General features: G+C 36.2%; 1 protein-coding gene across 2 annotated transcripts; it reads right to left on the bottom strand.

Moving 5' to 3' along the window:
* Window positions 1-611: 611 nt before the first annotated feature.
* LOC129218458 (flavin-containing monooxygenase 5-like) lies at window positions 612-27,491 on the bottom strand. 2 transcript variants are annotated; one of them, XM_054852735.1, is made up of 4 exons: window positions 27,394-27,491; window positions 11,702-12,023; window positions 9,637-9,949; window positions 612-1,933 (listed from the first exon to the last, which is right to left on the bottom strand). In XM_054852735.1, the coding sequence occupies exons 2-4, from the start codon at window positions 12,019-12,021 to the stop codon at window positions 896-898; spliced, it is 1,671 nt and encodes a 556-aa protein (XP_054708710.1). In that variant the 5' UTR covers window positions 12,022-12,023; window positions 27,394-27,491; the 3' UTR covers window positions 612-895. The 2 variants fall into 2 exon arrangements, with proteins under 2 accessions (XP_054708710.1, XP_054708709.1); XM_054852734.1 differs by lacking the exon at window positions 27,394-27,491 and adding an exon at window positions 27,181-27,303.
* Window positions 27,492-27,542: the final 51 nt, after the last annotated feature.

The following is a 27,542-nucleotide window of genomic DNA, read 5'->3' as shown; positions in this document are numbered from 1 at the left end:
ATTTTTCTGTTGAAGGAGTAAGCTGTAATTATGTAGGACTATCAATTGTTTCCAATATAAATTGAGTTTGAAATTTAATCCTAAATTATTCAAACGTATTTTTATTTATTTATTTTTTGTAAGAAGTCCACTTTGAGAGAAGAAAAATGTTTATGAAAGACGCAAAAACAGCCTTTTTTTTCAATGAGAATAAACAATAAAATGGTATCTAACCCCTTAAAGATTTTATTACTTTCACGAGAACAGTCATAAAAGTGCTTTTTTTTTATTCAACATCTCTTTAAAAATATAATGAGCACGAGAAACAGGAGACAAAAGTTCAGTCCGTGATTCTAACGAGAGCGAGCGGGAAAGGGTAAAAAACGTTTTCATGTAAATATCTTCCCAAAATAATCTAAATAATTACTAAAACTTGATAGTCATTGTGAATAAAATCGAACCAGCGCTTAACTACATTTTCTCTATGTATTCATTCACTTAAGAAGTGCATTCGGGATGAGAAATTTAGAAGAAGTAATCAGATGGTAATAGAAGATTTGCTCAAAAGAAAAAAAAAATGTTTTTAGAATGTGGCAAATGTGAAATCATGATTCAATAACCAGAAGTGTGCAGTTAGTTTATTCTTTAAAAAATGCATACATTTATATGCACAGCGTGGCATGAAGTTATCGCTTGAGCAACTTTCTTTTGACTCGTATAAAAATATTTTAATGATGTTAAAAACATGCATCCACAAAATGTAACAAATATTGCACTGATATTTTTGGATAAAAAATCTGCTTGTAATGAATACAAATGGTGAAAGAGTTTCAAAAAATAAAAATAGTCAGTTTTTATGAAATATATGAAAGATCTCTTTCTGGATTGCTGACTCTTAAATATTAATTTGATGAGTTTAAGAAACACGCAAATCTAATTTGAAATTTGGCATATTTATAGGCACATTATCTAAATATTTTCGAGCGTAGAAGAAACCAGCAGTGCTAATAAGTAGAGCAAAAAATAGCTTTTTGCTTGATATTGAGCTCTCATTTTTAGCACATATTTTCTTTGCTTCAGAGTTGAGAGGAGCATAAACTCTTTCTTCAAAATTCAAAATAACCTCTCTTGCTTCTGGCCAACTATGAGGGCCTTGAAGTCGAAACTGATATGGCAGGCAAGGACCATTTAAGCATCGAAGAAACAGTTTTGGATCAGTAAATGCAAGTTTCAAAAGATTTGGTTTTGCTCCAATTTGGCTAGAAATTTCATCCATGAATGGTATCCAGTCCACTTGAATTGTGTGTCTTGTAGACGCTACATATCGCTTGTCGTTCATTTCATTCTTGCACCTGATGTCTTTTTCCATTTCCTTCAAGGATGGCAGCCGAAGATTACCAGCAAGAATTTGTGCAAACCATCGACATTGCATTTCGCTCAAAGGAAAAATGGCCCCCAGTGGTTGAAATAAACCTATAATCGCTAATGTGGGGTGCGACAATTGAGGAGGAATGGCATATTTATACAAATGAACTTTGTTTTCATCAGTACACATTAACTTGCTGTCCAAAAATGGAAATTTTACTTCATAACCAGTTGCCAATATAACAGCATCAATTTCTGTAACTTTGTCGTCACCTACGAAGACTATCCCGTTTTCTTCAAACCTCTTTATGTCTCCTTTCACTATAACTCTGCCACTGAGGATGCAGTTTGGCAATGCATCGTTCATAGTTGGATGTGCACTTAGTATACGATGCTTGGGTTTAAGGCCGTACAATTCATGATCAAACTTCTTATTTACTTCGTTTTCAAGGTCATTACAAACAGAGTTAAAGGACCGGAAGCGGCTGAAGAAAAGCTTGCTTCTAGTATTGAAGTCCATATCGTATGGCTTACCAGCTTTTCCTACTCGACCAAATATCCAAGATCCTCTTCTGGTGCTTAGATAAACCTTCAATAAAGAAACGAATAAAATAATTTTAAATTCTGCGATCAAGCAATGTAAATACATATTAATAATTATCGAAAAATAAAATATGGATTTAATGACTAACATTCTTCCAATACAGAAAAGAAAATAACACTTTTTACAATTGATTCATGCTTTTCGACATCAACATTTGGAGTTTATAATAGATCACTTAGACCGTTGGAAATTTAAATTTTTATCTACTAACTAGAAAGTCGCCCGTTAAGGTATGATGGGTGAAAACTCTTGCTACATTTGAACAAAGCAATTGTCTGTTTGGTGATATTTTGATGGTTGAAATTTTAACCCTAACTCCAGTGGATAAACCCTAAACTCCAGTACATAGCGTGAATTGTGAATCACTTTTTTGTTTCTTCATTCTCCTAAAATGAGTCTTACCAGTAAAACAGTTAAGTTACCGGATCCAGTTCAGCCTCGTTAAAATAAAGCATTTTCACGCATGTCAAACATTAACAAAAAATGCTGTCAAATTATGCGAGTGCCATTGTTGGTGACGTCAGGAGCGTTACTCGATCAGTAAATTCGCAATTATATGTATGAGGATTGCAGCTATGGCAAACAAAATATTTAGATGCTTCTTTGAAGTCGGGACTATATTTTAGATAGAAACTTCAATAACTTTTTCTTTGGAAATTTCAAAGTAAATTTATTTTAGATGGTTTACTCTCACACAGATTGCAAGAGAACCACTGACTGTAAGAAAAAACTGAATTATTTGCTGGGCCTTGGGTTTACTCTAAAGTACTAATGGATCGTGAGCCATGTTAGCATCAGCGGTAATGAAATGACAGGTTGGCAGCTCTTCCCCGCAACCCAAACAATCAAGCACTCTCAACTCTGTTGATCCTCTGATAATGTCAGCTGTTAAAAGATGGAACTGTCAGAGGCTAGAAAGACTCATTGGACAAGAATTGAGAGAGCCTCGTTTCCGAAGGTCCCTTTGATCACAACCAACCCCGTGCGGTTAGTGGAGCAGCTTTCAGGATGAGGACAGGGAATGATTATCTTGCCACACATCACCACCATATTGGTATCTTGTCATCACCAGCGTGCCAGCTATGCGGTTACAGAACCATGAACGCGAAACACTTGAAGGTTTACTCTGCTCTGGACCGAAGTAAAAAATTCCTCGACAAACTTTTCAGGGAGGCTCATCAATACTGGTCAACGAGTCACCCAATGGACCAACAGCCTAGGGTGGGCGTTGGCTAGATATTTGGATGGAAATTTCAATAACTTTTACTTTGGAAATTTTAAGGTAAATATAGACATAACTTTGACTTGGATAAATAACGGAATATGGTGGATCACCTGCATGCAATTATTGCGACTCAAATAGAAATCTCAATCCATGCATTATGTTTAAGATTTTCGATGTTTTTAATTCTTTATAGTTCCTCGTTATGTATTTTAAGCATGTACATTAATTTTTTTTTTTATTTTCAGGCATGTCCACCAAGGATAGACACTGACATTTTTAAGGGTCTTTTCATCTTTTTGAGGGGGCTCTCGTACCTGGAGGAATCATCGTGGTATTTTTGAGAGGGGTGCAATAAAATTACCCTCTCGAATGTAACCAAACAGTCAATGTCCTTTCCAACGAAAAATTTGGGAAGGAAGATGATGGTTTTCTTTTACAATTTTACTGTACAGAAGATATAAATCTGTTTCCAGGGTAATAAGAGAACACTTATAAGGGAAACATAAACATTTTGTGCATTAAGTTTTATGCTTTCTAGTTTTACTTACGGGAACATAACTCAAAATGGTGTCTCTTTTTGTTAAACTTGAACCATTTGTATGATGTTTTGTATACCAGCTGTATCACATCATATGGACTCTTTGATCAAATGTGTTTCTATAATAGCCCATTTTTGGATTGGGTAATTGGCCAAATTTTCTTAAGAGGGTTTTGTTCCAACCAAACACGTATTGAGAGCTACATATTTATTTCAATTTTCCAAAGTTTTTCAGTCTTTTATCTTTATCATAATATTGTCGTTAAGTACCCGACAGCAATTTTTTTTTTTTTTTGTAAAAGAGAAATGGGCGTAACAGTCGAAGTTAATAAGAATGTGGAAAGTGTGATGCAGTTTTACATCATGACCATTCTAACTTAAAAAATACTTTTGAAGGAAGGTGGGACAATTCTAAAGTAATTGCAGATTCCTGTTCTTGGATTAAAGAGAAAGACATTCTAGAGATACAAATCAGGAAACCATACCTGAGTGTAAGAATAAAAACAATTTAAATAAGTAGCAGTCAAAGTGAAACATAATTTTCGACCCATAAATAATTTGCTTTCTTTCGCCCTTATCGATGTATTTAGTTTTAAACTCAGATGGCATTTTAAGAAAAGTTGCCAAATTTTGAGAGAAATAGAAGGTTTTGAAACAACAATCAGAATGTCGACGTCTTGAGCATTAACAAAGTTACAGCGACAGTTCTAGATTATTCCATTTGATCATTTCCAGTTTGCACTGCAATGTTCCGAAATGATTCACCATGCTTTGTGAAAGTTTGGGTTATTGCAGCCTTTATTCCAAACACTTTTGCAATTTTCTGTAACCGCAAAAGGTTGACTATTGTAATTGCTGCATTGGATTTTAGTTCATGAAATGTATCGTGAAATAAGCATTTTATGAACCTAAATCTTGGGCAGCAATTGCAATGGTCAACGAAAATGGTCAAAAAAAAAAAAAAATGTATATGCATTTGAAATGGCGTTTTTAGAGTTTCAAATACCCAGACTTGTACCGTGAACAGCAAACAATGTCGGAGTATCGCGGCGCAAAAAAAAAAAAAAAAAAACTATGCTTTTTCAAGTTTTAATCTTTGTGCAAATTTGGTATTTACATTCACAACAGGGGCGTAGCTAAGGGGGAGCGTAGCCCCGAAAAGTTAGTCTCAAAAAAAAGAGAAAAAGAAGAAAGAAGAGAAAGAAAAAAAAGAAGAAAAGGAAAAAATTCCAAGCGATTATACACACACACACATATATATATATATATATATATATAAAAGAAGTAACCCCCCCCCGAAAGTCGGATCTAGCTACGCCACTGATTCACAAGTTAACATGCTCTCTCATTATTTTACGTTTACATTGACTTTAAATGCAACGAAACTTGGTACAGGAAATGAAAAACAGCATTAGGAAAAAAAATTTCTTTTTTTTTCCAATGGGGCTGCTTAAGAGATTTCTGCCTTTTGCCAATCTATTTTTCTCCATCAAAATGGTATCTGGTCCTTCATGTGCCACCAGTAAAGAAAGGATGCAATGGCACGGAGAATTTCAACACCCAGTTTCCTACCGGATGTTGAGCACCTGGGTTCTCACGATGTGAAATAGAACAAGGAATTTAATTTGGCTGGGAGTCTCTGAGCCAAACTGGCACTTGAGAGATATTTAACATGCCGCATAATTCTGTGACATGAGGCTGACGATTTTCTGTATCTCGAAATCCACCGACTGGCGACTTGGATCGTGAGTTCAGAACATACGACTAAAGACGAACGAGGCCACACCAAGCTTTAATCAAACTAGTTATTTATAAGTAGAGTACAACGGTAAAGTTATTGAGGACATCCATTGATTGCCGTTTCTGAACTAGTTCGAAAACTACGCATTACGAAATCTGCAAATTGACGTAATTCAACGTAGAACATGTTTTTCTCGCTAAAAATATGGTTCACATGCTCTCCAAATTTTAGCAGCACTAAATCATTTCTTAAACTTAGCGTAAAATTCTCAAAGCAATGTGTCAAAACATAAACTTTCGAATAGTACTTGAATTCAGATATTTCATTGTTAAATAAATACATTTAAGACCACGCCATCTTATTAAATATTTTTCTTCAAAAATATGCATTTTGTAGTCTTTTGATGAGGTTACAAATGTCATAAACACTTTTCTTTTTTCTCGAATTACATAAAATATCAGAGTTCATGTGCATTGTATTCATGGACGGAGTAAGACTTTCGCCTCTGGAGGGACTAAGTTCCTCAACCGTCATTTGAGGAATCAGAGCTAACGTAGAGATCCCCCCCCCCCGCCTGATTTTATAAACACATTGTCAATATACATTTTTTATGTATTTTGTTGCTTTCTTCCTATAATATGTATTAAGTATGCACCATCTCCTCCTTTCCCCATGAAAACCTTTGAAGTGAGAGGCCTACTTTAAGCACTTAATCAAAGAATGGCGTTGAAATTAAAAGTTAAAAAGAATGTGCGTGGGGACGGTAATTTAGGTAAGACGAAAAAGATTTTTAAAAATTGAAACAACCGTATACCTTTAAGGTCAACGTTTTTAACAGAAAAAAAGGAAGAAAAATGGTAAACTTACAAAATGCAAGATAATTTCATTACAGATTTTTCGTAATGTGCAATTTATTACTTTAAATAAAGTATATCCTTAGTGTTGTCACAGGAAGGACGAAGAAGGTGTTGGATTGATCGATGCTCTTTGGAAATTTTTCAAAATTCAAGTCGAATCTTTGGTGTGTGTGAGTAGGGAGAGGGGGATTCACGAAAATTTCAAAATTGCCGTTAGAAATCGCTTTTTCAGGCAACTTTTGGTAATGTTAGGGGAATGAGATTCCCTGATAAATTATTTTTTTTTCCAAAATTGAAGTCAATTTTTAATTGACTTTGATGACTTAACAGAGTCGAGGTTTCTCCTGGAAATTTTCTGCAATTGAAGTCTAAAAAACTGAGTTTTAGGCTGCGTTTGATAACAATAGGAGAAAAGGGAGAATGTTTCCGCTCAAGATAGTGTTTAGAACCGATAACAATTTTAGGCTGTCTTTGGAAAGAAAAGGTTTGGGAGCTCTCCTTATGATATTGCTGAAAAAGAAATTTTAAGTTATTAGTGGAGTTTAGCATAGGGATGGCGGAACAACCATCCCCCCAGAAAATTTTTGAAATTTAAGTTTAAAACGTAGTTTTAGGCTAGCATTGGAGGCGTTATATTTTTGAGAGGAAATGAGGGCATACAGAGCTGCTTCGTAAAGCTTGAAATTGAAATCTCTAAGATGCAGGCATCTTCAGTACTAACATTAGGTAAAGGCTGCGACCTGCGATTCGGGGCTTTTACCCTGATAACAGAAGTCCTACAAACGCATTTCATGCTGTGTAATGTTAGGAGAAGGGTTTGGGGCAGTTCTGTTCTCTGAATTTTTTTGATATTTAATATTCAAAACCGCAGTTTTAGGCTATATGTTGAAATGCTAGGGAAATGGATAGGTCCTCTTCTTCGGAAAGTTTTTGAAATTGAAAGCCTAAAAATGCCTTTTTAAAGTATGTTTGGTGACGATAGGGGATTGGGTAAGCAATAGAGTTTAAAAGCTCTCCCTGAAGTTTTTTGGAGTTGAAGCTCCAAAAACAAAATTTTAGAGTAATCTTTGGGGATGGTAAGGGATTAATGATATATTCTAGAGCTCCAAAAGCACTAACCTTAATAACTCGTTGTTTAAAGCTCTATTTGGTGATCTTAGAAAAGGTAATGTTCAGTCATCTTAGATTCTCTTTGGTCTCTTAAGGGGGGAGGGGCAGTTTTTGTCACCCTCAGAAGGTGCCGCCAGGGACAGGAGTCAATAGATACGGCAACGAGCAAAATTAAGAGGGCATGAGATAAGACAAAAGCCACGTAGAACCAGTGGTGGATCCAGATGATCCTGTTGGGAGGAGCGCACAATTAGTTCATTACATGGGGGGAGGGGGAGATTCTAATAAAATATTTTTTTTTTAATTAGGAACTGAAGCATGATTTTTTTTTTCGAATAATGTGTATGACTTAAGGAGTTTCGAGTACTAAGAATAAAAAATTGAAAATTCAAAAAAAAAAAAAAAAGGAAGAAGACTTTCTATTAGTATTTCGTATCCATTATCCAAATTAAACCGTTTAACTTTGATTCGTTTGAGTACTCTTAAAAATTTTTCAGTAGCCATTTAGGTCCTCAATTGTACTTTTTCCTTATAAAGGAAAGCTTAGTGTCAAGATGGCATCTCTTTTTATAAGTTTTCGTACCAAACATAATGAAATACAAAAATTGCATTTGTAAATAAAATTTGAAGATAGTATTGGATTTTTTTTTTTTTTTTTTTGACTGAGCTGTTTAATACTCGCGCATTAGTAGTAGAGTTTGCGGGCTCTCCCCCGAATATGTTTGTTAGGAAAGCATTTTTAGACGCTTTTTGGTGATTAATAGCAGGAAGGGAGGTTTGAAGGTCCCTTTCCTTTAAAATTTTGAAGTTGAAGGGTTTATTTTCGAAAATACAATTGTTTGCATCTAAGGTAGCTTTAAAGGACAGGAACAGATTCCGGAATTCTCCCCAATCGTCTTTTGAGATTGGAGTTCGAAAAACTCGAATTTAGAGATCTTGCTAAAACCAAGGAGGTTCGGGGGGTTTTCCCCCTGAACATTTTCGAAATTGACGTCCTAAAAACGCAGTTGTAATCCATATTTGATGACGTAGCAGAGGACATGGGATTCAGTATTTTTTCCCACAAATGTTTCAATAAAATCCCAAAAACGTAATTTTAAACGATTTTTGAATATATTGAAAGCTACGGAAAGAAGGACTTGGGGTTTCCTCTCCAGAAAATTTTCAAAATTGAAATCTTTAAAACGTAGTTGTCGGGAGCTGTTATGACGTTGGGAGAAAGAACAGGGTTCAGAACTTTCCCCCAGAAATTGTTCGAAAATGAAGTCTTGAAAATGCGATTGTTTGCCATGTTTGGTAGCGTTCAGGGAAGGGATGGGGTCAGGAGTTGTCCCTCAATTTTGCGATATTAAAGATTAAAAAACGCACTGTTAGAGGATCTTCATTGATGATAAGGGAAGTACTATGGCTCGGTCACTCTACCACGGATTTTTTTTCGGAATTGAAGTTCTAAAAGCGCAATTGAAGGCCGTCTTTAAAAACATTAGGCGAAGGCATGAGGTTCAGAACTCTTCCCCAGAAATATGTTGATATTAAAGTTCCAAAAACATAGTTTAAGATTTTGTTGTGATGTTGGGAAAAGGTGAGGTTTTGTAGTCTTCCCGTGGAAGTTTTTTAGAACTGGAGTCTTAAATACGTAATTGCAGTATGACTTTGGAAACATAAGGTAAAGGAATGAGATTTAAAAAATCTTCCACTCTGATTTTATGAAAATTGAAGCTCCAAAAGTTCAAAATTTTTGGAATTAAGGTAGTAAAAATACAGTTGTAGGTGATTTTTTGTGCTGCGTTGGGGGGAGGTGGGGAGAGGTTTGGTGGACTACTCCCAGAAATTTTTCGAATTTATAGGCCTTTTTTAGAGGGGGGGGGGGGGCGATCCCCCACCTTAAGGATTTGCCACTGCATAGAATGATATTGGTTAACAAGCGTTGTTAGGAGAGTATTATTTTTTGAAGAAGAAAATAATTATCTTGAGAAAAAGCCTTTAAATCTTTTTTGTACTTTTTCTTTCAGAAGGGCTAATGAGCTGTCAAGGGGGGATTAGCCCCCTCAAGCCTCCCTTAACTCCTCCCATGATTGTATTATTCAATGAGTCATCATTACAATCTAGTTAAAAGAACATATTTTAGTAGAACTATTTAAAATATTATTTGATTTCTGAATTATGCATTTTTCACTATCTTAAAGCAATATAACAATGTTATGGAAAAGCACTAACTTGTTTTGCCACGTAAGTACAGTCGACCGCAGCATCAACTCCAGAGTTTCCGATGCCTACGACCACAACATTTTGTCCAAGATATCTGTCACAAGATTTAAGGCTGTGCGTATGAGTAATAGATCCTTTAAATTTTTCTTGACCTGGGAATTTCGGAATTTTAGGGTACACATGATGTCCAATGCAAACCATTACTGCATCAAATTCTTCTTTAGTGACAGCCTCCGTTTGAGTGCTCTTGATGGCAACTATCCAGCGACCAGTACTTTCGAAATCCTTAGCTGGTTCAACTTTAACAATTTCCAGATGATACCTAAAAAGAAGTTGTACTTCAAATTTGAATAACGTAAAACTTTAGTTAAGTTCCATTGTTGTTTTCAGAAAATTTTGAAATTATGGTACTTTTTAACACTTCGTTATTTTCAATATATGCGATATAGAATTTTGTTTTTTTTCTCTTTTTTCCCCTAAATTGCAAGTTTTTATAAAATTTGTAAGAATGTCATAAAGACGTTTAAATATTATGGATTGGATTTAATTAGAAAACTGAAATGTTATGGATTCCTAATATAAGCCAGTGGAAACGAAATATTTTTATCGATTCCGCATTTAGGCATCTTGAACCTTTGTGCTTTAAACCAGTGACTGAACGAGATCTTTTTTAACTGCACCTGCTATGGCTGTTCTTGCTGCAGAAGGCAAAGCAGCGGTAGGTGCTTATTACAAATTTGTTAAAATTTGAGTACAGCATGACTTTACAAATGACAGCTGACTTTTTTTTTTACGAATGACGTTCATGAACGTCATCTCATGCCATAAATTGGTATAAAGATTTTTTAGTTGAAGTTCTGAACCTTATTCTTTCTACTCATCAATGCTCCCTATAATTGTGTTTTTAGAACCTCAATTCCGAACATTTTCCGCTCGAGAGCTCTTTAACCTCCCTTGTCATCATCATATAAGATTGTCTAAAATTTTCTTTTTAGAGTTTCAATATTAGCGAGAGATCCTGATCCCCTCTCCTTGACACAAGCAAAGATGACCTACAATCGTTCTTTAAAAAGTTTTAGTTTAAAAAAAACTCCAGGGAAAAGCCGCCGAATTTCTCTTCACCTTGCATCAGAACTAACTATCTTCAAGTCTTATTAACAATTTAAGCTTTTGTAATAATCTTTCTCACTGCTTATTTCACCACGTTCAGTACAAAAACTGGTAGAAAGGGATGTCATCTTCATATTGTATCCGTTTTTACGAGATTTACACATATTTTTAAAAAATGTGTACCTTATTTCGATACATATTTTGTTATTTTATTTTAATTTCTTACTCCCCCATATCATTCGTTTCCCTAAAATGATCGTTTATATCCTTACCGCACCCTTCCCTCTTTTGCATGCGCCTTCATAGAACTTGGGGTGTGCACCTTTTTGAAGATCCAGTCCGACCCTAAAAACACTTCAACTAAAACAAGAGCAATATTAAGCAATCCACAAGAAACTTTCAGGTGCATTCAAAATATTTCTATCATTTTCGTTACTTAAAAATTAGGATATATTCTAGGTCTTTCACGAATACGTGGTAAACCGCATGCAGCCCGTAGGTTGAACATCAGCGGCTTATATTATTTACTACACATTTGCAATTGCATATAGTTCCTTTAATAATACTTTAAGCCGAGAACGCTCAACACTCAACCAGATCAAAAACCCAAAACTTCAATAAATAATCAATACAAAAACCATTAAGAAATTCAATTTTGAGCAAAACAATATTATTTACATTTCACTGCTCTCGAAAGAGCAGAATAAAAGTAAAGCTTCTCCAAGGAGAAATGGCGGATGAACTTAAAGCTTTAACATCATTTGTATCATTTGTAATAGGTAGAACGACCCAGAAAACGCCTTGTAGTAAGAGGTACGTTCTTGCAGATCCTATCTATTACAAAGTAATAACAAACAACCTGATACAAATGATGTTTCCGCTTCAAGGTCATCCGCCATTTCTCCGTGGTCAAGCTTTACCTCTAGTGCGAATTAGAAAAAAATATATTTCAATGGTGATTTACCGTATGTGCTTCAATAGATCAAACTGCTCAGCATACAACATAAAATAGTTGAACATCATGGAGTTGTGCATGAAGTTGGGATATTCCGTAGGCGGAGGAAAGTCACTGAAAGCACTGAGTTCTTTGCTCGTATTTATAATGGTTGTTCTCATGACCGAAGCGACGCCTTCAATATCTTCATCATGGAAACGCCACAAACCACCAGGATCGGCATTTCTTTCAAAGCAGACAGGCTCAAAACCTTCTTCTTTACAGGCTTTAATTGCTGTTAAACCACTTGGCCCAGCTCCAATGATGGCAACACGCTTCTTTCCAGACATATCTGAAAAAGAGAGAAGAAAAATTATTAAATCTCTACAGTCATACTTCGGTACTTTTCCTGCAATGTGAATTTCCTGAAATGCTTTCGGCGATAGCAGGACGATGTACTAAATATACTAGACGAGCCTATGTAAAAGCGCATTCGCATTTCAAAAACTCATAAGAACCAACAAGTAAAGTTATTGGGTGCATACAAGGTGTCAAAATAAAACAAATTTGACTCAAAGATATGCTTTTATCTAGTGAAGTGTCAACAAAGAAAGATAAGCTGGGGAAAATAAAAATAAAAAACATTAAAGAACTTACTGAAGGATGATATTTTCCTTTAATATGAAAGACAAATTATCATGGGATGCACGAAAAGGTAGCTTAGGATCAATTATTTACTTTCAATATTTGAAAAAACAATCGTATTTTTTTGTTTCACATCCCCTTATAAAAGTTAATTAAAAATATTAATTAAGGGTTAATGATAAAATCTATTTTGCTACATTAATGGTTGGGCGGCAGAATAAATTAATTGCTTCTTTACACATTGCATTAATGCATGCTTTTGTTACAAGTGCTCGTTGAACTAGTCTCATGGGATTGCTGATGAAAGTAAAAATAATGGGAGAAAGAAAAAATAAGAAATTTCTGGAACTAAACTTTAACAGTTATGTTAAAGTCGACGCGGTCGAGGTTTTATTCTAGCTTTGAACACCTCGAAAAGAAGTAAAATATCTTGAAACATTAGTAAGGAGCATTTTTAAATAAAATCTGCTTGTCCGCAAATTCTTATGTAGTGACAATCTACTTATAGGGCTTGTGAATGTGTCGCTGAAATTGCAAAGCTAAAATACACCTAACAGTTATTCAAAAGTAGTCTTAGTAGTCTCTAAAATGAAAATACAACACAGAGAAATAATCAAAACTACATTAAGGCCAACACGGATCCAGCAGTTACGCAGACCTTCTAACACATCCAATGCTGAAATACACCAAATAGTTTAGTTCATTTGTTTTGTGGACTTTTTTTTTCATTTTCAAGCAACTATTAGTCTCATTTAATGGATTGCTCTTTAAAAAAAACAAAAAAATAAATTTTAAATAACAACAATATTGATTATAGCAACGTTTGATGAGCAAATAAAAATGTCGTTTTGACCAGTTTGATGAAAAACTTTGGAAATGACCAGTGACACCCATTACCGAAAAGTGCCACCCTTATCCGGGCTTTTGCTACTTTCGTGGTTTATACAAAAGTACAAATTTTTTTTTCTGCTGAAATTTATCCTTTCTCCTAGTACAATAAAATATGCGAAATCCTAATTTCGAAAATATTTATTTGTTACGATACATTGGTAATTTTTATCTATATTTTTTTACATAGCTTATTAACATATATGCTCAACAATCAACAGAAAAAATTTTAGAATTTTAAAAAATGAAGATTTTCTTCTGTAACCATTCTTATAAATAAAACAATGAGTGAAATATTTTTAAAAATAATAGTATAAAAACAAAATAATTTGAAGTTACATTGAGATTGACGTCAGAAATTATGCTGCCTAAAATAGTCTGTTGTATCTGCTTCAGAAAACCCTAAATTTTCACGGGTATTTAAATACCTCAAATATACTTTGTAAATAATTTTTCATGGTTTCTAGACAGTATATTTAAATGAATGGTTATATAAAAATATGTTAAACTTATTACGAATAAGGTAAGTTGCACTTAAAAAAATCAAGATTAAAAAAAAAAATAATAATAAAAGGAAGTAGAGTCATTATACTTCTTGTATCTTGAATGAGATTAAAAATGGAAACTAATGTAAAACCTAAATGAAAAATTTCAAAAGACAATGATAGGGCGTGGTTGCCTGATCGAAAAGGGGTCGCACTCGTAACAAGAGAGTCGCGGGTTCGATGCCTGTCGGTCAAAGATTATCTGTGCACGCTAATGGTGACTGGTGCACTAGGGTGGTCACAAAAAATCGATTTTCAAATTTCTTCCGCGGCACCCCCCTAAAATGTGCCAATGGACTAGAAAACATGATTTGCAAAGTTTCAGCTTAATCCGATAATATTAACACGTGCCGCAAAGAGGCTAAAGTTACGAAAAACAGCGATTTTTAGCAAAAAATCGTAGTTTTTCCTCTTTAAAACCAAAACTTTTCATCCTAGAAACTTTATTATGGTCTCATTTTATAGGAAACTAGAGGACCCGACAGACGTTGTTCTGTTCAAACTTTGTAAATTGAAAAGTTAAAAAATTTCAATAAATTACCAAGTGTTTGAACCGTTTTGTTGAAAAAAATAAGTAAAAAGGAAATATTTTAAGCTGCTTGGTGTCAGAATGCGTATATTTATTACAACTTGATTTATCTAATGCCGACTGAGCAGTTGTTTTATTAACTTTTTTTTCTCCCGTACGCGATGGTTTGTTCCTTCAGCTATACTCAAAGGATAAAAAGCGTCCTCAGATATAAAGTGTAAAAAACTAACTACGCATCTAGAACAAACGGGAAATCCCGCTGCAACATCCCCATATAAAAAAGAATAAAACAATCGGAAGGATATCGTTTAAAAAAATGATAAAGGTGAAGTTCTCTGAATAAGCGAAAATCACTCATCCCCCCCTCTCCCGATGCAAAATAAACACACTCTTCAACTAAAATGACTAAAAACTCTTTAAAAACGAAAAGCAATTCTTTGCAATTTGAAATGATTCGCCAAATAAACAAAAAATACAATAAATTACATTAACAGTAGCTTTAAAATGCAAATAAATGATCACGCAACTCTAATATTTATAGCCGAAGTCGCCAAGCCACCACGTTACTGTAATCCAGCCGATCAGTGAGCGAAGCCAACTCCTATCGATTAGCGGTCCGATCTTTTGAACGAAAACTTTTAAAACTTCAAATATTGTCTAATTTGTTCTTTCCACCAAAGATAAAGATCTTCCACTGCAATGATCTTTTGTGTATAGAACTACCCTGTTGTAATTTATCTGGACGAAAATAAAATTTGTTTCGTCTTTAAATTCCATCATCTTTTCCTTTAAGGATTATCAAACTAATCAGTTTATTATTAAAGTATTCTTAACATTGGTGCCAAAACTCAAATGGATTTGAGCCGAGAAAGAAATGTTGCTGGGGACGGTACTTTCTCATCATTTGGTTAGGATAACCTAAAGCACCGATCCGGTCACATGGTTCAACTACGACGACAGAACACACATTTTGCGTGAACTTTACTTTACCAGTACTTTACTTTAAAATATATGTGGGGACCTAAAATCGTTGCTTTCAAGAAATGAAGGCTTCACTCTCTCTCTCTACGTTTTATTTATTCTCAATTGACATATCACAGTAGGAAATTTCATTACAGAAAGCAGAACTGACTTTCTTATTGTCCTTTGGCAACGAGTTAAATATTTATTTCAGTTCTCGCTCAACAATAGGTTAAAATAAATATTAATCATTAGGGAGATTTTACCATCCAATGTTTAAATTAATTAATCCATTATCAAAAACGTTTCCGATTCGATCCATCGCGCTTCGAAACCATGCTTGCCACAACTTAATTACGCACAAAAAATTTGATCAAAATCGGTCCAGTCGTTTAAAAGCCTTATGGTGACAAACGTCCGCACAGAAGATTTTTATATATTAAGATTTTATTCTCGTGATGAGATGTTTTATCCATTTCTTTAAATAAAAGTTACAGAATGATACTTGACCTTATTCAGGTCAGGTCATGGAAGATATCCTCAATAAGGAATTTTCATGCGAAGACCTAAAAGCATTACATTATTCAATTACATTTCTTTGATCTTTGTTAATTTTAATTTGTCCATTAAAAAGGCTTCATTTGGAGGTATTTTAAAAATTAAATGCAACAAACTGCTGATTTAAAATAAAGGAACTAAGCTATTTAGAAGAGAAAGCAAAGAGTTTAAACTACAAAAAAAAAAAAAAAAATCCAATGCATTTTATTACTTACACTGTTAAATGACATACACTGAAAAGACATACATCATTATGTTATTACTTTTCATTGACAAATTAAAGTGGTAATGGCTTCGATATGGTAGATTTTGATGAATGTGGAAAAATGTGCGTGCATTCAGACATAATTTGTAATAGAAACAAGCTAGTTAGAAATTAGTTTTACACCTTTTTCAGCTGTTACATTGACCACCCTTAAACTGTTTGCTATCTTTTTAGTTTTAACATAATATTGGTTTCTACACTATTCATCAAGATCAGTATTTAAAAACTTTGTATCCATCTCTTTAAAAAAATTTAATCTCTAAATAGTTGGAGGAGAAATGAAAAAATCTACTTCTTTGTCCAATAAACTAAGCTTCTTTCAGATTGAGCTGTGATTTTGTATCCCTATCATCACAAGCATCTTCATTATCTCCTACTTCAGATTTTAATTTTGCAGCCTCCCTTGTTTTGATCTTTCTTTCTTTTTCTTTTTTTAAGTATCATCAAAAAAGTGAAATGCAACCTTCTCTGAGTTCAGGACCATAGATGGTTAATTATTTTATGTAGTTCCTACATCATCTTTATAAATACTCTAGTATTGAACCAAGGATTTTACTAAATGTAGATCTTGGTTGGGGGCCAAAGCTGAACCGCAGACATAAACCATACTTTTCCGTAAATATCTGTGATAAACAACCAAATATCTTCAATTCCTTTTATCTCTAAATCGATTAAGGAAAGCTGACCCATGAAAATATATCTTTTTAAAGAATATATGAGGCAGTGAGAAGCAAAGGGATATAATTGAAAGAATTAAAATTTTGGAGAAAATCACTAGAAATAATAGGGGAACCTCTACTCTGCTTAGGGGCAAGACATGGTACTAGTAGCTCTGGTAGAGGCTGTTATATAGCATGATTTAGAAAAAAAGTTCAAATGAAAACCTAGGATCTGAACACGTTTTATAAAGAACTTTAAAAAGTCCACTTACATCCCTTTGCTTCTCATTATCTCATATGGTCCTTGTCACCCATCTGGTGCGATGAATAGCGCCAGGTACTCGAAAAGTAACATTGTTTGGGGAAAGACTCCCTAAACAAGTTAGGCAAAGTGGAATGAATTGCTTGTTGTCATCCTTTGGCTGCTACTGATTTTATTTCTCAAAAAGAAAGCTTGAAATTTCACCAGGATTACTTATTTTGTTTTTAATCTTCTATATTTGCTTTGGACTGCTTCTTATCTATACCATTCATCCTGAAATTCTTGAAAAATGTCTGGTTGAGGACTAGTGAACGTACCTATTTTGCAAATCAAATCTTCTTTTAAACCAATTTCTAAAATATGGTAGAGATTTGCTAAATACAAAAACTTTTTCTGTAACAACTGTACTCACAAAACGCAGTTTTGCACTGCAGAAGCCCTCTCAAGTCCCCGTCTAAGAACACAAACCACTTTCCTGGGAATCGTAAATTTTCCTTTCTGTAGGGGGTCGAAAGCCCTTTACAAGACTGGGATTTTTAAGTTCTTCTTAGCTCTGACCACCAAGGAATAAAGCAACGTTCCGTATTTATGTCCTCTGCAGCTAATTTCAAAAGTTCTACACACAGTTGTTTGTTTTAGCTTTGAGTTTTAGAGACATAACTATTGTACAGTGAAATCCTGTTACAACGAATTTCGAATTACCAGAACTTTTAGTTGTAACGAGGTTTTAGTAGTAATGAAATTCAAGCAACGTAATGGAAACCGAATCAGGGCTGAAAATTTCTTTCGTTAAATCGGATATTTCGTTGTATCGGTATTCGTTGTAATGGGGTTTCACTCTATAGAGTTCTGATAATATTGCTGTTTTCGCTCTGATTACTTAGCATTGTAAGGGGGTTACAACCATTAACCAAAATAACTAATATATTGTTACAAATCCTGTAAATAGTAATTATTGTAGGAACGTAACCTGTAAATAGTTTCCCGTAATGAATATACAACCCCTTTTTCATTCGGCTAAAGTATACGACCCCTATTTTCTTTCTTTTCATTGATAACGGTCTACTACTTTATAGAAGCGTCTGGAATATTTGAGAAATTTCTTTTCGGTGTATTTAAGCCGTTAGCGATGGATAAACAGTTAGTTTCGATTGAGATTTCGAACTGAGTGCATTTTTGCTCTGTTTATAGCGAGGCATTTCGCTGTGTTGTTTTCGTATTTGGAAGTAAATACGTGTGTAAACGTTGAGTTTACGGTGTTGTGTGATAATTGCTTAATTGCTGATGAATAATTTAGCAGTTGTTGACGATCTTTCCTGTACATAGTGTAAATAAATTTCCTGTGTTTTTATCAAGAACTGTGTTTTCATTTCAAGAAAGTGGAAGTCGCACCGAATCCGTTACAATTTGGCGCCCAACGTGGGGCTACTTCAGGACTTTCTTGCAGTAAGTGTGACTTGGGACATTTTTTTTTCATAAAGACTTTTTAAATTTGGACTTTATTTTTATGGTGATTACTCGCGCAATGGATGAACAATTAAAACAACTGCTTGATGCAATCAACTCTGTGAAGAGTGATATGGCGGCTAATCAAGAACAATTAAAAAATGATATGGCGGCTAATCAAGAACAATTAAAAAATGATATGGCGGCTAATCAAGAACAGTTAAAAAATGATATGGCGGCTAATCAAGAACAGTTAAAAAATGATATGGCGGCTAATCAAGAACAATTGAAAAATGAATTGGCGGCTAATCAAGAACAATGGAAAAGTGATTTAATGGTGCTAAAAAATGATTTAGCTTCTAACCAAGAGGAAATTAAAAACGACCTTACTTCGGTAAAGACTGTGATGGAAAATAAATTTAATGAGATAGAGCATCGAGTTGATGCTTTTGATGAAAAATTTGAAACAGTAGAAAACCGTATCGCAACAGTTGAGAATCATGTAGATGAGAAAATTAAAAACATGGAAAGGAGATTGGCGACCGCGGAAAGCAGCTCTGTACAGTTTGGCGCTCCCACATCGGTTGCTCGACCGTCCATTAAACTTGCCACATTTGATGGGAAAACTTCGTGGCAGGTTTACAAAACTCAATTCATGATAGTGGCGGAAGCGAACGGATGGGACTCTGCTACCAAGGCCTGCCATCTTGCAGCATCCCTGAGAGGTGACGCAGCGGACATTCTTCAGACCCTTCCGGACAGCCAGCGCCTGGATTTCGCCGCCCTCACAGCTGCGTTGGAGCTTCGCTTCGGTGAGAAGTGCCAGAAAGATTTCAGCCGACTCCAGTTGAAGTCCCGTTTCCAGAAAACCGGGGAAACCCTGCAAGAGCTAGCGGCGGACATCGAGAGACTGTCTCATCTTGCTTTTTGCGACTGTCCTGCGGATGTTCGAGACAACCTGGCACTCAACTATTACATCGACGGGGTTCGAGATCCGGAAATCCAGAAAGCTCTACGGATGGCGGATGTCAAAGACCTGAGTTCTGCTGTTGTGTATGCGATGAAGTTGGAGGCCGCCCAGCAAGCAACCCGCAAGGATCGCCATTCAATCCGCGGCGTGAAAACTGATGAGCCTGATCCGGTTTCGTCACGCTTTGCTGAACTGGAAAAGCAAATAAAAGAAATTGCAGGAATCCTCAAAAGGACTTCGGCTCCCAAATACCAAAATGGACAATCACTTAAGTGCTGGAAATGTGGCGGCGAGGGTCACTTACGAAGAAACTGTGAAGCTCGCCAAGAAACCAGAGGGAAGAGCACCTCTCCCTCGCAGGTCCAGGAAAACTAAGCCATGGCAATCTCGCGGGGCGGAGGTCGCCAAATTGGAATGAGCCCCATCTTAAAGTTTTCCAGATTTCATCGACGAGTGGCGGCAGTAATGGACTGTTTGTTTACGCTTACGTAAACGGGTTTCCCTGCGAACTGATTATTGACACTGGAGCCAATGTTACAATTATTAGAACAGATGTGACTCGTCAATTTGGACTCAACATTCTTTGGACGCCGCCCTGCGTTACCCTCCAAACTGTGACAGGTGACAAGATCGAGATTGAAGGTAAAGTAAACTTAGAAATTGTGTTTGGAAATGCCACTTACCATCATACGGCATTCGTTGCTGCTATCACGGACCCCTTCATTCTCGGATTGGACTTTTTAAAGAAGTATGACTTCAACCTCGACTTCAAGACTAATGAGCTGCACTCGATGAGAGAAGACATAGCCGTTTTCCCCGCAGAAAGTGATGTAAAATCCGCTCATCAAATAATAGCCCAAACAGATTTATCGATTCCCTCAAGGTCAGAATCATTAATACCTGGCTCCGTTGAAGAAAGCAATAGTTTTCGATTTGGACTCATTGAATACCCCAACCTAAACAATAACCTAAAAGGAGTGCTGGTAGCATCTACGCTTGTGGACCTTTCTATGGATGTAATTCCTGTGAGAGTCGCCAACGTGAGTGAAAGGCCCAGGAATATCCGAAAAGGTGATGTGTTGGCAACTTGTACTCCAGTAAACTGCATCATTAGAAGAATCAATTCCCCTGAGACTGTGTCTTCTGAGTCCTTGACATCGAAGTTAATTGGGAGTGCGCCGTTATCGAATGATCAAAGAACTGCTGCGGAACAATTGGTGGACGACTTCAAGCATCTGTTTTCATCTACATCGGAGGATGTGGGCCGGACGGATTTAACGCAGCATAGGATCTATACTGGAGAACACCCCCCTATTAAACAGCATCCAAGATGACTACCGTTTGCCAAGAAGGAAGAGGTCGAGACCCTCCTGAAAGAGATGCAGGAGAATGATGTCATCGAACCCTCGTCCAGTCCTTGGGCCTCTCCCATCGTCTTGGTCCGAAAGAAAGATGGCTCCACCAGATTTTGTGTCGATTACCGACGGCTGAATGAAATCACCAAGAAAGACAGTTACCCTCTTCCACGGATAGACGACACCTTGGACACTCTTTCCGGACACAAGTGGTTTTCTACCCTGGACTTGAAGAGCGGCTACTGGCAGGTTGAGATACACCCTGATGACCGAGAGAAGACAGCGTTTACAACTGGACAAGGCTTATGGCAGTTTAAAGTGATGCCCTTCGGCCTCTGCAATGCACCAGCTACGTTCGAGCGTCTTATGGAGACAGTGTTAAGAGGACTTTCCTACGAATCCTGTCTGGTCTACTTAGACGATATCATCATCGTAGGACGCAGTTTCGAAGAACATCTGGCAAATCTTAGGAAGGTGCTGCAAAAGCTTAATGAAGCCAATCTGAAGTTAAGCCCGTCCAAATGTAATTTGTTCCGCCGGGAAGTGAACTATCTTGGTCACATCATCTCTTCTGAGGGTGTGCAAACCGATCCAGAGAAGGTATCTGCGGTCAAGAGTTGGAGTCGTCCCGAAAACATCCATCAGCTGCGAAGTTTCCTGGGGCTCTGCACGTACTACAGGAAGTTTGTGAAGGGTTTTTCCAACATTGCACGACCTTTGCATAAGCTGACGGAGAGCAAGCAAAAGTTTGAATGGTCCAAAGAATGCGAAGATGCATTTCTACGACTGAAGGAGGCTTTAACATCAACGCCTATCCTCGCCTATCCTCAGCCTGAAAAATCCTTCATCCTAGACACTGATGCGAGCCACGAGGGCATCGGAGCTGTTTTATCCCAAGAAATTGACGGAAATGAACATGTCATCGCTTACTGGAGCAAATGCTTATCAATGTCGGAGCGAAATTACTGCGTCACCAGAAAGGAGTTACTGACCATAGTGAAAGCTGTAGAACACTTCCATCATTATCTCTACGGCCGAAAATTTCTGCTTCGGACAGATCATGCCTTATTAACTTGGCTTTTGAACTTCAAAAATCCGGAAGGTCAGATAGCCAGATGGATACAGCGGCTCCAGGAATATGACATGGAGATCAAGCATCGAAAAGGGTTATCTCACGGTAATGCTGACGCTTTATCAAGGAGACCCTGTCCTGAGAACTGCAATTATTGTTCCCGAATCGAGAAACAGTATGGAACGACTAGCCCTACTGCTTATCAGGTGACAGTGACTCCAACTTCATCAGAACCTGATCCATGGAGTGATGACCAAGTTCGAAAAGATCAACTTGAAGACCCCGACATAAAACCAATTTTGGAATTCATGGAAAGTGACAGTCGGCGACCTAGCTGGCAGGACGTTTCCATCTTCAGTCCTGCAACAAAAAGATACTGGGCTTTATGGAATTCGCTCCATTTACGGAACGGCGTGCTACACCGAAAATGGGAATCTGACGACGGCAAAACATCTAGGTGGCAGTTACTACTTCCCCGATCAAGGATTCAGATGTTCTGAAAGAAATACATAGTAGTGCGACTGGAGGACATTTTGGTGTCTTGAAAACCCTCAATAAAGTTCGGGAGCGCTTCTTCTGGAGCAAGGCGAAGGATGACGTGGAGAAGTGGTGCCATTCTTGTGACGCCTGTGCTGCTCGTAAAGGACCGAAGAAGAGAAGCAGAGGGAAGCTACATCTGTACAACGTTGGATCGTACAACGTAGCTCCTTTCGAACGAATTGGGATCGACATCCTGGGTCCTCTACCAAGAACTGCTGATGGGAACAAATACATTCTTGTTTCCATCGACTACTTCACCAAATGGCCGGAAGCATATCCCATTCCAGATCAAGAAGCTACCACCGTAGCAGAGACTCTAGTCCAACATTGGATCTCGAGATACGGAACACCTTTGCAGATTCATTCCGATCAAGGGAGGAATTTCATCTCTGCTGTGTTTAAGGGCCTATGTCAAATTCTCGGAATTGAGAAAACTAGGACAACACCACTACACCCACAATCGGACGGCATGGTGGAGAGATTTAACCGCACAATCCTGAACAATCTCTCACTTATGGTATCCAGAAATCAACAGGATTGGGACAAGAAGCTACCTTTGTTCCTGCTGGCCTACCGCAGTGCTGTCCACGAGACTACTGGATTTGCCCCATCTCAGATGCTCTTCGGACGAGAGCTTCGGCTACCTTGTGATCTCGTCTTCGGTCGTCCTCCGGATGCGCCTTCATCGCCTGAGGAGTACATCCAGGATCTCCAGGCCCGGTTGGAAGACGTTCATAACTTCGCACGAGAGCGAATCAACATCGCGGCGGAGAAGATGAAGACCCGATACGACACAAGGTCTACTGGACATGAATTCAACGAAGGCGACAAGGTTTGGTTATGGAATCCCATCCGACGGAAAGGTCTGTCACCCAAATTGCAGTCGCATTGGGATGGACCCTACAAAGTCCTTAACCGACTAAATGACGTCGTAGTGAGGATCCAAAAATCACCTAATGCAAAACCTAGGGTTGTACATTATGATCGGTTAGCCCCATACTATGGCCATAGTTCATGAGTATTACGTAAACAACCATGGTCGATAACATAAAAGTTGTAGATAATTTTTTTGCTTATAATGTTTAGTAATATTTCTTGTTATTATTGTGTTTCCTATGCATTATTGGTTATTATTTAATGTGTGTATTTGTGAACATGTGATAGAAGTTTGGCACCCTTTCTGGGGATTGTACTGCCCGGGACGTGCAGTCCTTAGGAAGGGGGCAATGTTACAAATCCTGTAAATAGTAATTATTGTAGGAACGTAACCTGTAAATAGTTTCCCGTAATGAATATACAACCCCTTTTTCATTCGGCTAAAGTATACGACCCCTATTTTCTTTCTTTTCATTGATAACGGTCTACTACTTTATAGAAGCGTGTGGAATATTTGAGAAATTTCTTTTCGGTGTATTTAAGCCGTTAGCGATGGATAAACAGTTAGTTTCGATTGAGATTTCGAACTGAGTGCATTTTTGCTCTGTTTATAGCGAGGCATTTCGCTGTGTTGTTTTCGTATTTGGAAGTAAATACGTGTGTAAACGTTGAGTTTACGGTGTTGTGTGATAATTGCTTAATTGCTGATGAATAATTTAACAGTTGTTGACGATCTTTGCTGTACATAGTGTAAATAAATTTCCTGTGTTTTTATCAAGAACTGTGTTTTCATTTCAAGAAAGTGGAAGTCGCACCGAATCCGTTACAATATATATATTTTTTAATGATTCATTCTTTTTAAGCGGTTTTGAGGATATTAGCTACGACCTGACTTGAAAAATCCTGAATAATGTTCAATTATTTTTACAAGAATTTAAATGAAATTAGACTTAAAGAAAATAAAATTCCCCATAAAATGAAACCAGAACGAAGTTTCTAGAATGAATAGTTTGGGTTTTACAGATGAAAAACTACTATTTTTTGCTAAAAATTGCTATTTTTTGTAACTTTAGCCTCTTTGCGGCACGTGTTAATATCATCGAAATGACATGAAACTTTGCAAATCACATTTTCCAATCTATTGGCACATTTTAGGGGGGTGCCGCAAAAGATTAACTGAAAAAAGTTTTTCCCCATGTACCTTGTGACCACCCTACTGGTGCACGTACGGTGCGAGAAAACATGTCATGGTCACATTTTCTTTAGTTTCCTTTTGAAATTAATACCTCTGGTGGTGCTGGTTCCTCAGCATCTGGTCGGGATTTTAAAAAAAAAATGCGGAATTGTCTCAAGGACTTTCTCTAAATGGTTAAACTAAGTGTAGTGGTATGTACGGGGGATCCTGAAGTGAAGTGTAGCGTTCCAGAGAAATGGTTTATAAAGTTGCAGTTCTGTAATGAAGTATTGAAGGAATATTGGATTTTAAGTAATTAACGACTTCCATATTAGATACTGCGTCTGTTCAAACTCTAATGCAACAAGATAAAAGTAAACATCAGCAAAATATTGTACAAAAAATCTTTCAGACATTCAATGGTAACGAAAATCTTAATTTGATGCATTGTTAGTGCCAATGTTAATGGAGAACCAATCAGCGAAACCGATAATTGTTGGGGGAAATCCTTTCACACTAACTATGTATGGAAAGATTTAACATAAAGCAAAATATTAAGAAATTAAAAATGGCTTCAGTAACTGAAAAAGAGGAAGAAAATTATTTGTATGGTTAAGAATTGCAATAGGTTGGGAAGAATATGAATACTTTTCTGTAAATATTTAAAAAATCAGATAGGTTAGATATCTCAAATGACTTATCATATTGATGCGAGTACAACTTTTATATAAGCTAAGCCTTCAAAATGTGTTCAATTTGATATAGTGGCACGGAGACAACTTTCATGTTACTCTCTAAATATGTCTTTTTAATTATTTAAGGATGCGGGAGCAACTTCTAGGCTATACTTTTAGTTAAATAAATAATATCCCAAGCAAAGAGTTTCGAAGTATTAATGGTAATTTCGCTGTCGTAATCATTGTTTACTTACACATTATTTATGACAAAAATCATTTAAACTACAGCATAAAAGTCAGTAGAAAATAAAATTACGTTTACCGCTGTAAAATGTTTGTTATAATTTCCACTAAGATAATTTTTTGAAACAGGGGAAAGTCGGGAGGAATGAGATAGCGCTCCATTTATGCCGAAATGAAATGCGAAAAATTATTTTTCTCTTATCCAGCAGATGTAGCAGTAACAGACTGAAGCTGCTGCATTTATTGGACAAGCTAGAAATAATTTTCCACGCATTATTTCAATATAAGTGTAAAGATGTTCTATTCCTCCCGACTCCCCCATACAAGAAAAGAAGTTTTTAACAATTTATTGATGGAAAGGAAAATTATAATTGTATAATTGCTAAGAAGAAGAGTTGTGAAGTTATTTAAATTATTGAAGTTATTTTCAGTAAGTTACCGCCCTATAGCCAGGGTTAAGGCACATACTAATACATAAAATACACCACCAGCTCAGTCATTCCATCCGAGGACTGCAATTTCGTGCTTATTGGCATTCATCAGCCCGGAATAGGAAGTGACTGAGCTGGAGGTGGAAAACCTCTTAAGGGAGCCAAGATAGTCAAACAAACTGGTAGCTAATATAAAATTAGCACAGACCAGACGAGTGACCGAAACAATGGTTCGGTTCGACTCGAAGACTGAAGGCAAGGTATGGTATTTTCAATAAGTTACCGTCCTACAGTTTTCTACCTCCAGCTCAGTCGCTTCCAATTCCGCGCTGATGAGTGCTAATAAGCACGAAACTGCAGTCCTTGGATAGAATGACTGAGCTGGCGGTGTATTTTTGTATTGAAGTTATTATTTGTTAAAATTACACTAATTTCTAATAAATATATGAAACAACTTTATAACGTATAATCAGGGTCGCCTTTTTCGGCAGAGCGGAAATTCTCAATATGCCGAATGGAACTCCAAATTACGCCGAAGAAAACTCCAAATTTTATCGAATGATAATTTTGCCAAATCGTCAGACAAAATTTGCAGAATAAAGAAATTTTGGGAGACAACAGTGACCTCCCATCGGGGCGCCTCTGTGTGTCATTTTATCAATCTCAATTAGTATAATAGTGTATTAATTATTATATGAATAACATAAAAAGAGAAATGTTTTCTTTTTTTATTTCCCTTCGAATAAAAAATAAATTTAAAGTAAAGATACTTTCAAATACGTTGTCGCTTTATCAGTGACGTTGATATGAAGTTTGAAACTAAAATAGATAATAGATAAAAGGTACGGTAACAAGTTCAAAGTTTTTGAATCTATTAATCTCAGTTATCGCAGGCAGTGGAAATTATAATAAATATTTTGGTAAACAAATCATATGTTCAAAGTTCAGTTGATTTACTGGATTTAACTTAATAATTTCTCCTTTCAAAAGTAAATGTAGGAAAAACTACATCTATATAAGTGGAATACTATAACTACAAATAAAATGTTTTTTCTTCTTAATCCGTATTTTATTTCATAAATGCTTGGATCAGGGCTTAATATCCACGGGAGCTCATGGGATCTTAGCTCCTGCCCTTCTTCTCATCTTTACAAATTAGATAAAATTCAGACTGTTTACGTATAAAAAAGATCTTATAGGATACAAATTATCCGCAAATCTTTTGTTTGAAATTAAGCACGGGTTTGAAGAAGCACTCATCAACAAATTCAAAAAAAAAAAAAAAAAAAAATATTACCAATTATTAACTATTTTACTAGTAAAATTAAATAGCTAGTTATCCTGCCCTCAAAATTTCTGCATCATAAAATATTCAAGCAAAATGAAAGGACAGTTGAAAAAAATATTTACTTACCTCTGTCTCAGTACTTAGTTACATAAATTTTGCATTGCCATAAAATTTTTAAAAATAATTCATCAAGAAAGAGGTAATGAAATAATACAATTGCTAACATCATAAAATAATAAAACATATAACTACTACCAAATAAATAAATGCATAATTGAGAAATACGATCCAGGTACTTTTCAGAAAAATAAAGAAATGAATATTAAATTAAGTTACAACCTTTGTAGAAGAGCGTTCAGCGATAAAGAAGCAGTGGATATCTGCAAGACAAAGAGATAAATTGCTGGCGCGAAACTGGTTAAAACTTTTCCTTATCGGCAATATGACCTTTGACTTCACAACACAGTAATACATTGGTGTTGATCTTC

This window comes from Uloborus diversus, chromosome 3 (genome assembly GCF_026930045.1).
Source record: "Uloborus diversus isolate 005 chromosome 3, Udiv.v.3.1, whole genome shotgun sequence".
Classification (NCBI taxonomy): domain Eukaryota; kingdom Metazoa; phylum Arthropoda; class Arachnida; order Araneae; family Uloboridae; genus Uloborus; species Uloborus diversus.
The sequence above is the reverse complement of the archived record's forward strand: the minus strand, read 5'-3'. Positions and strand labels throughout refer to the sequence as shown.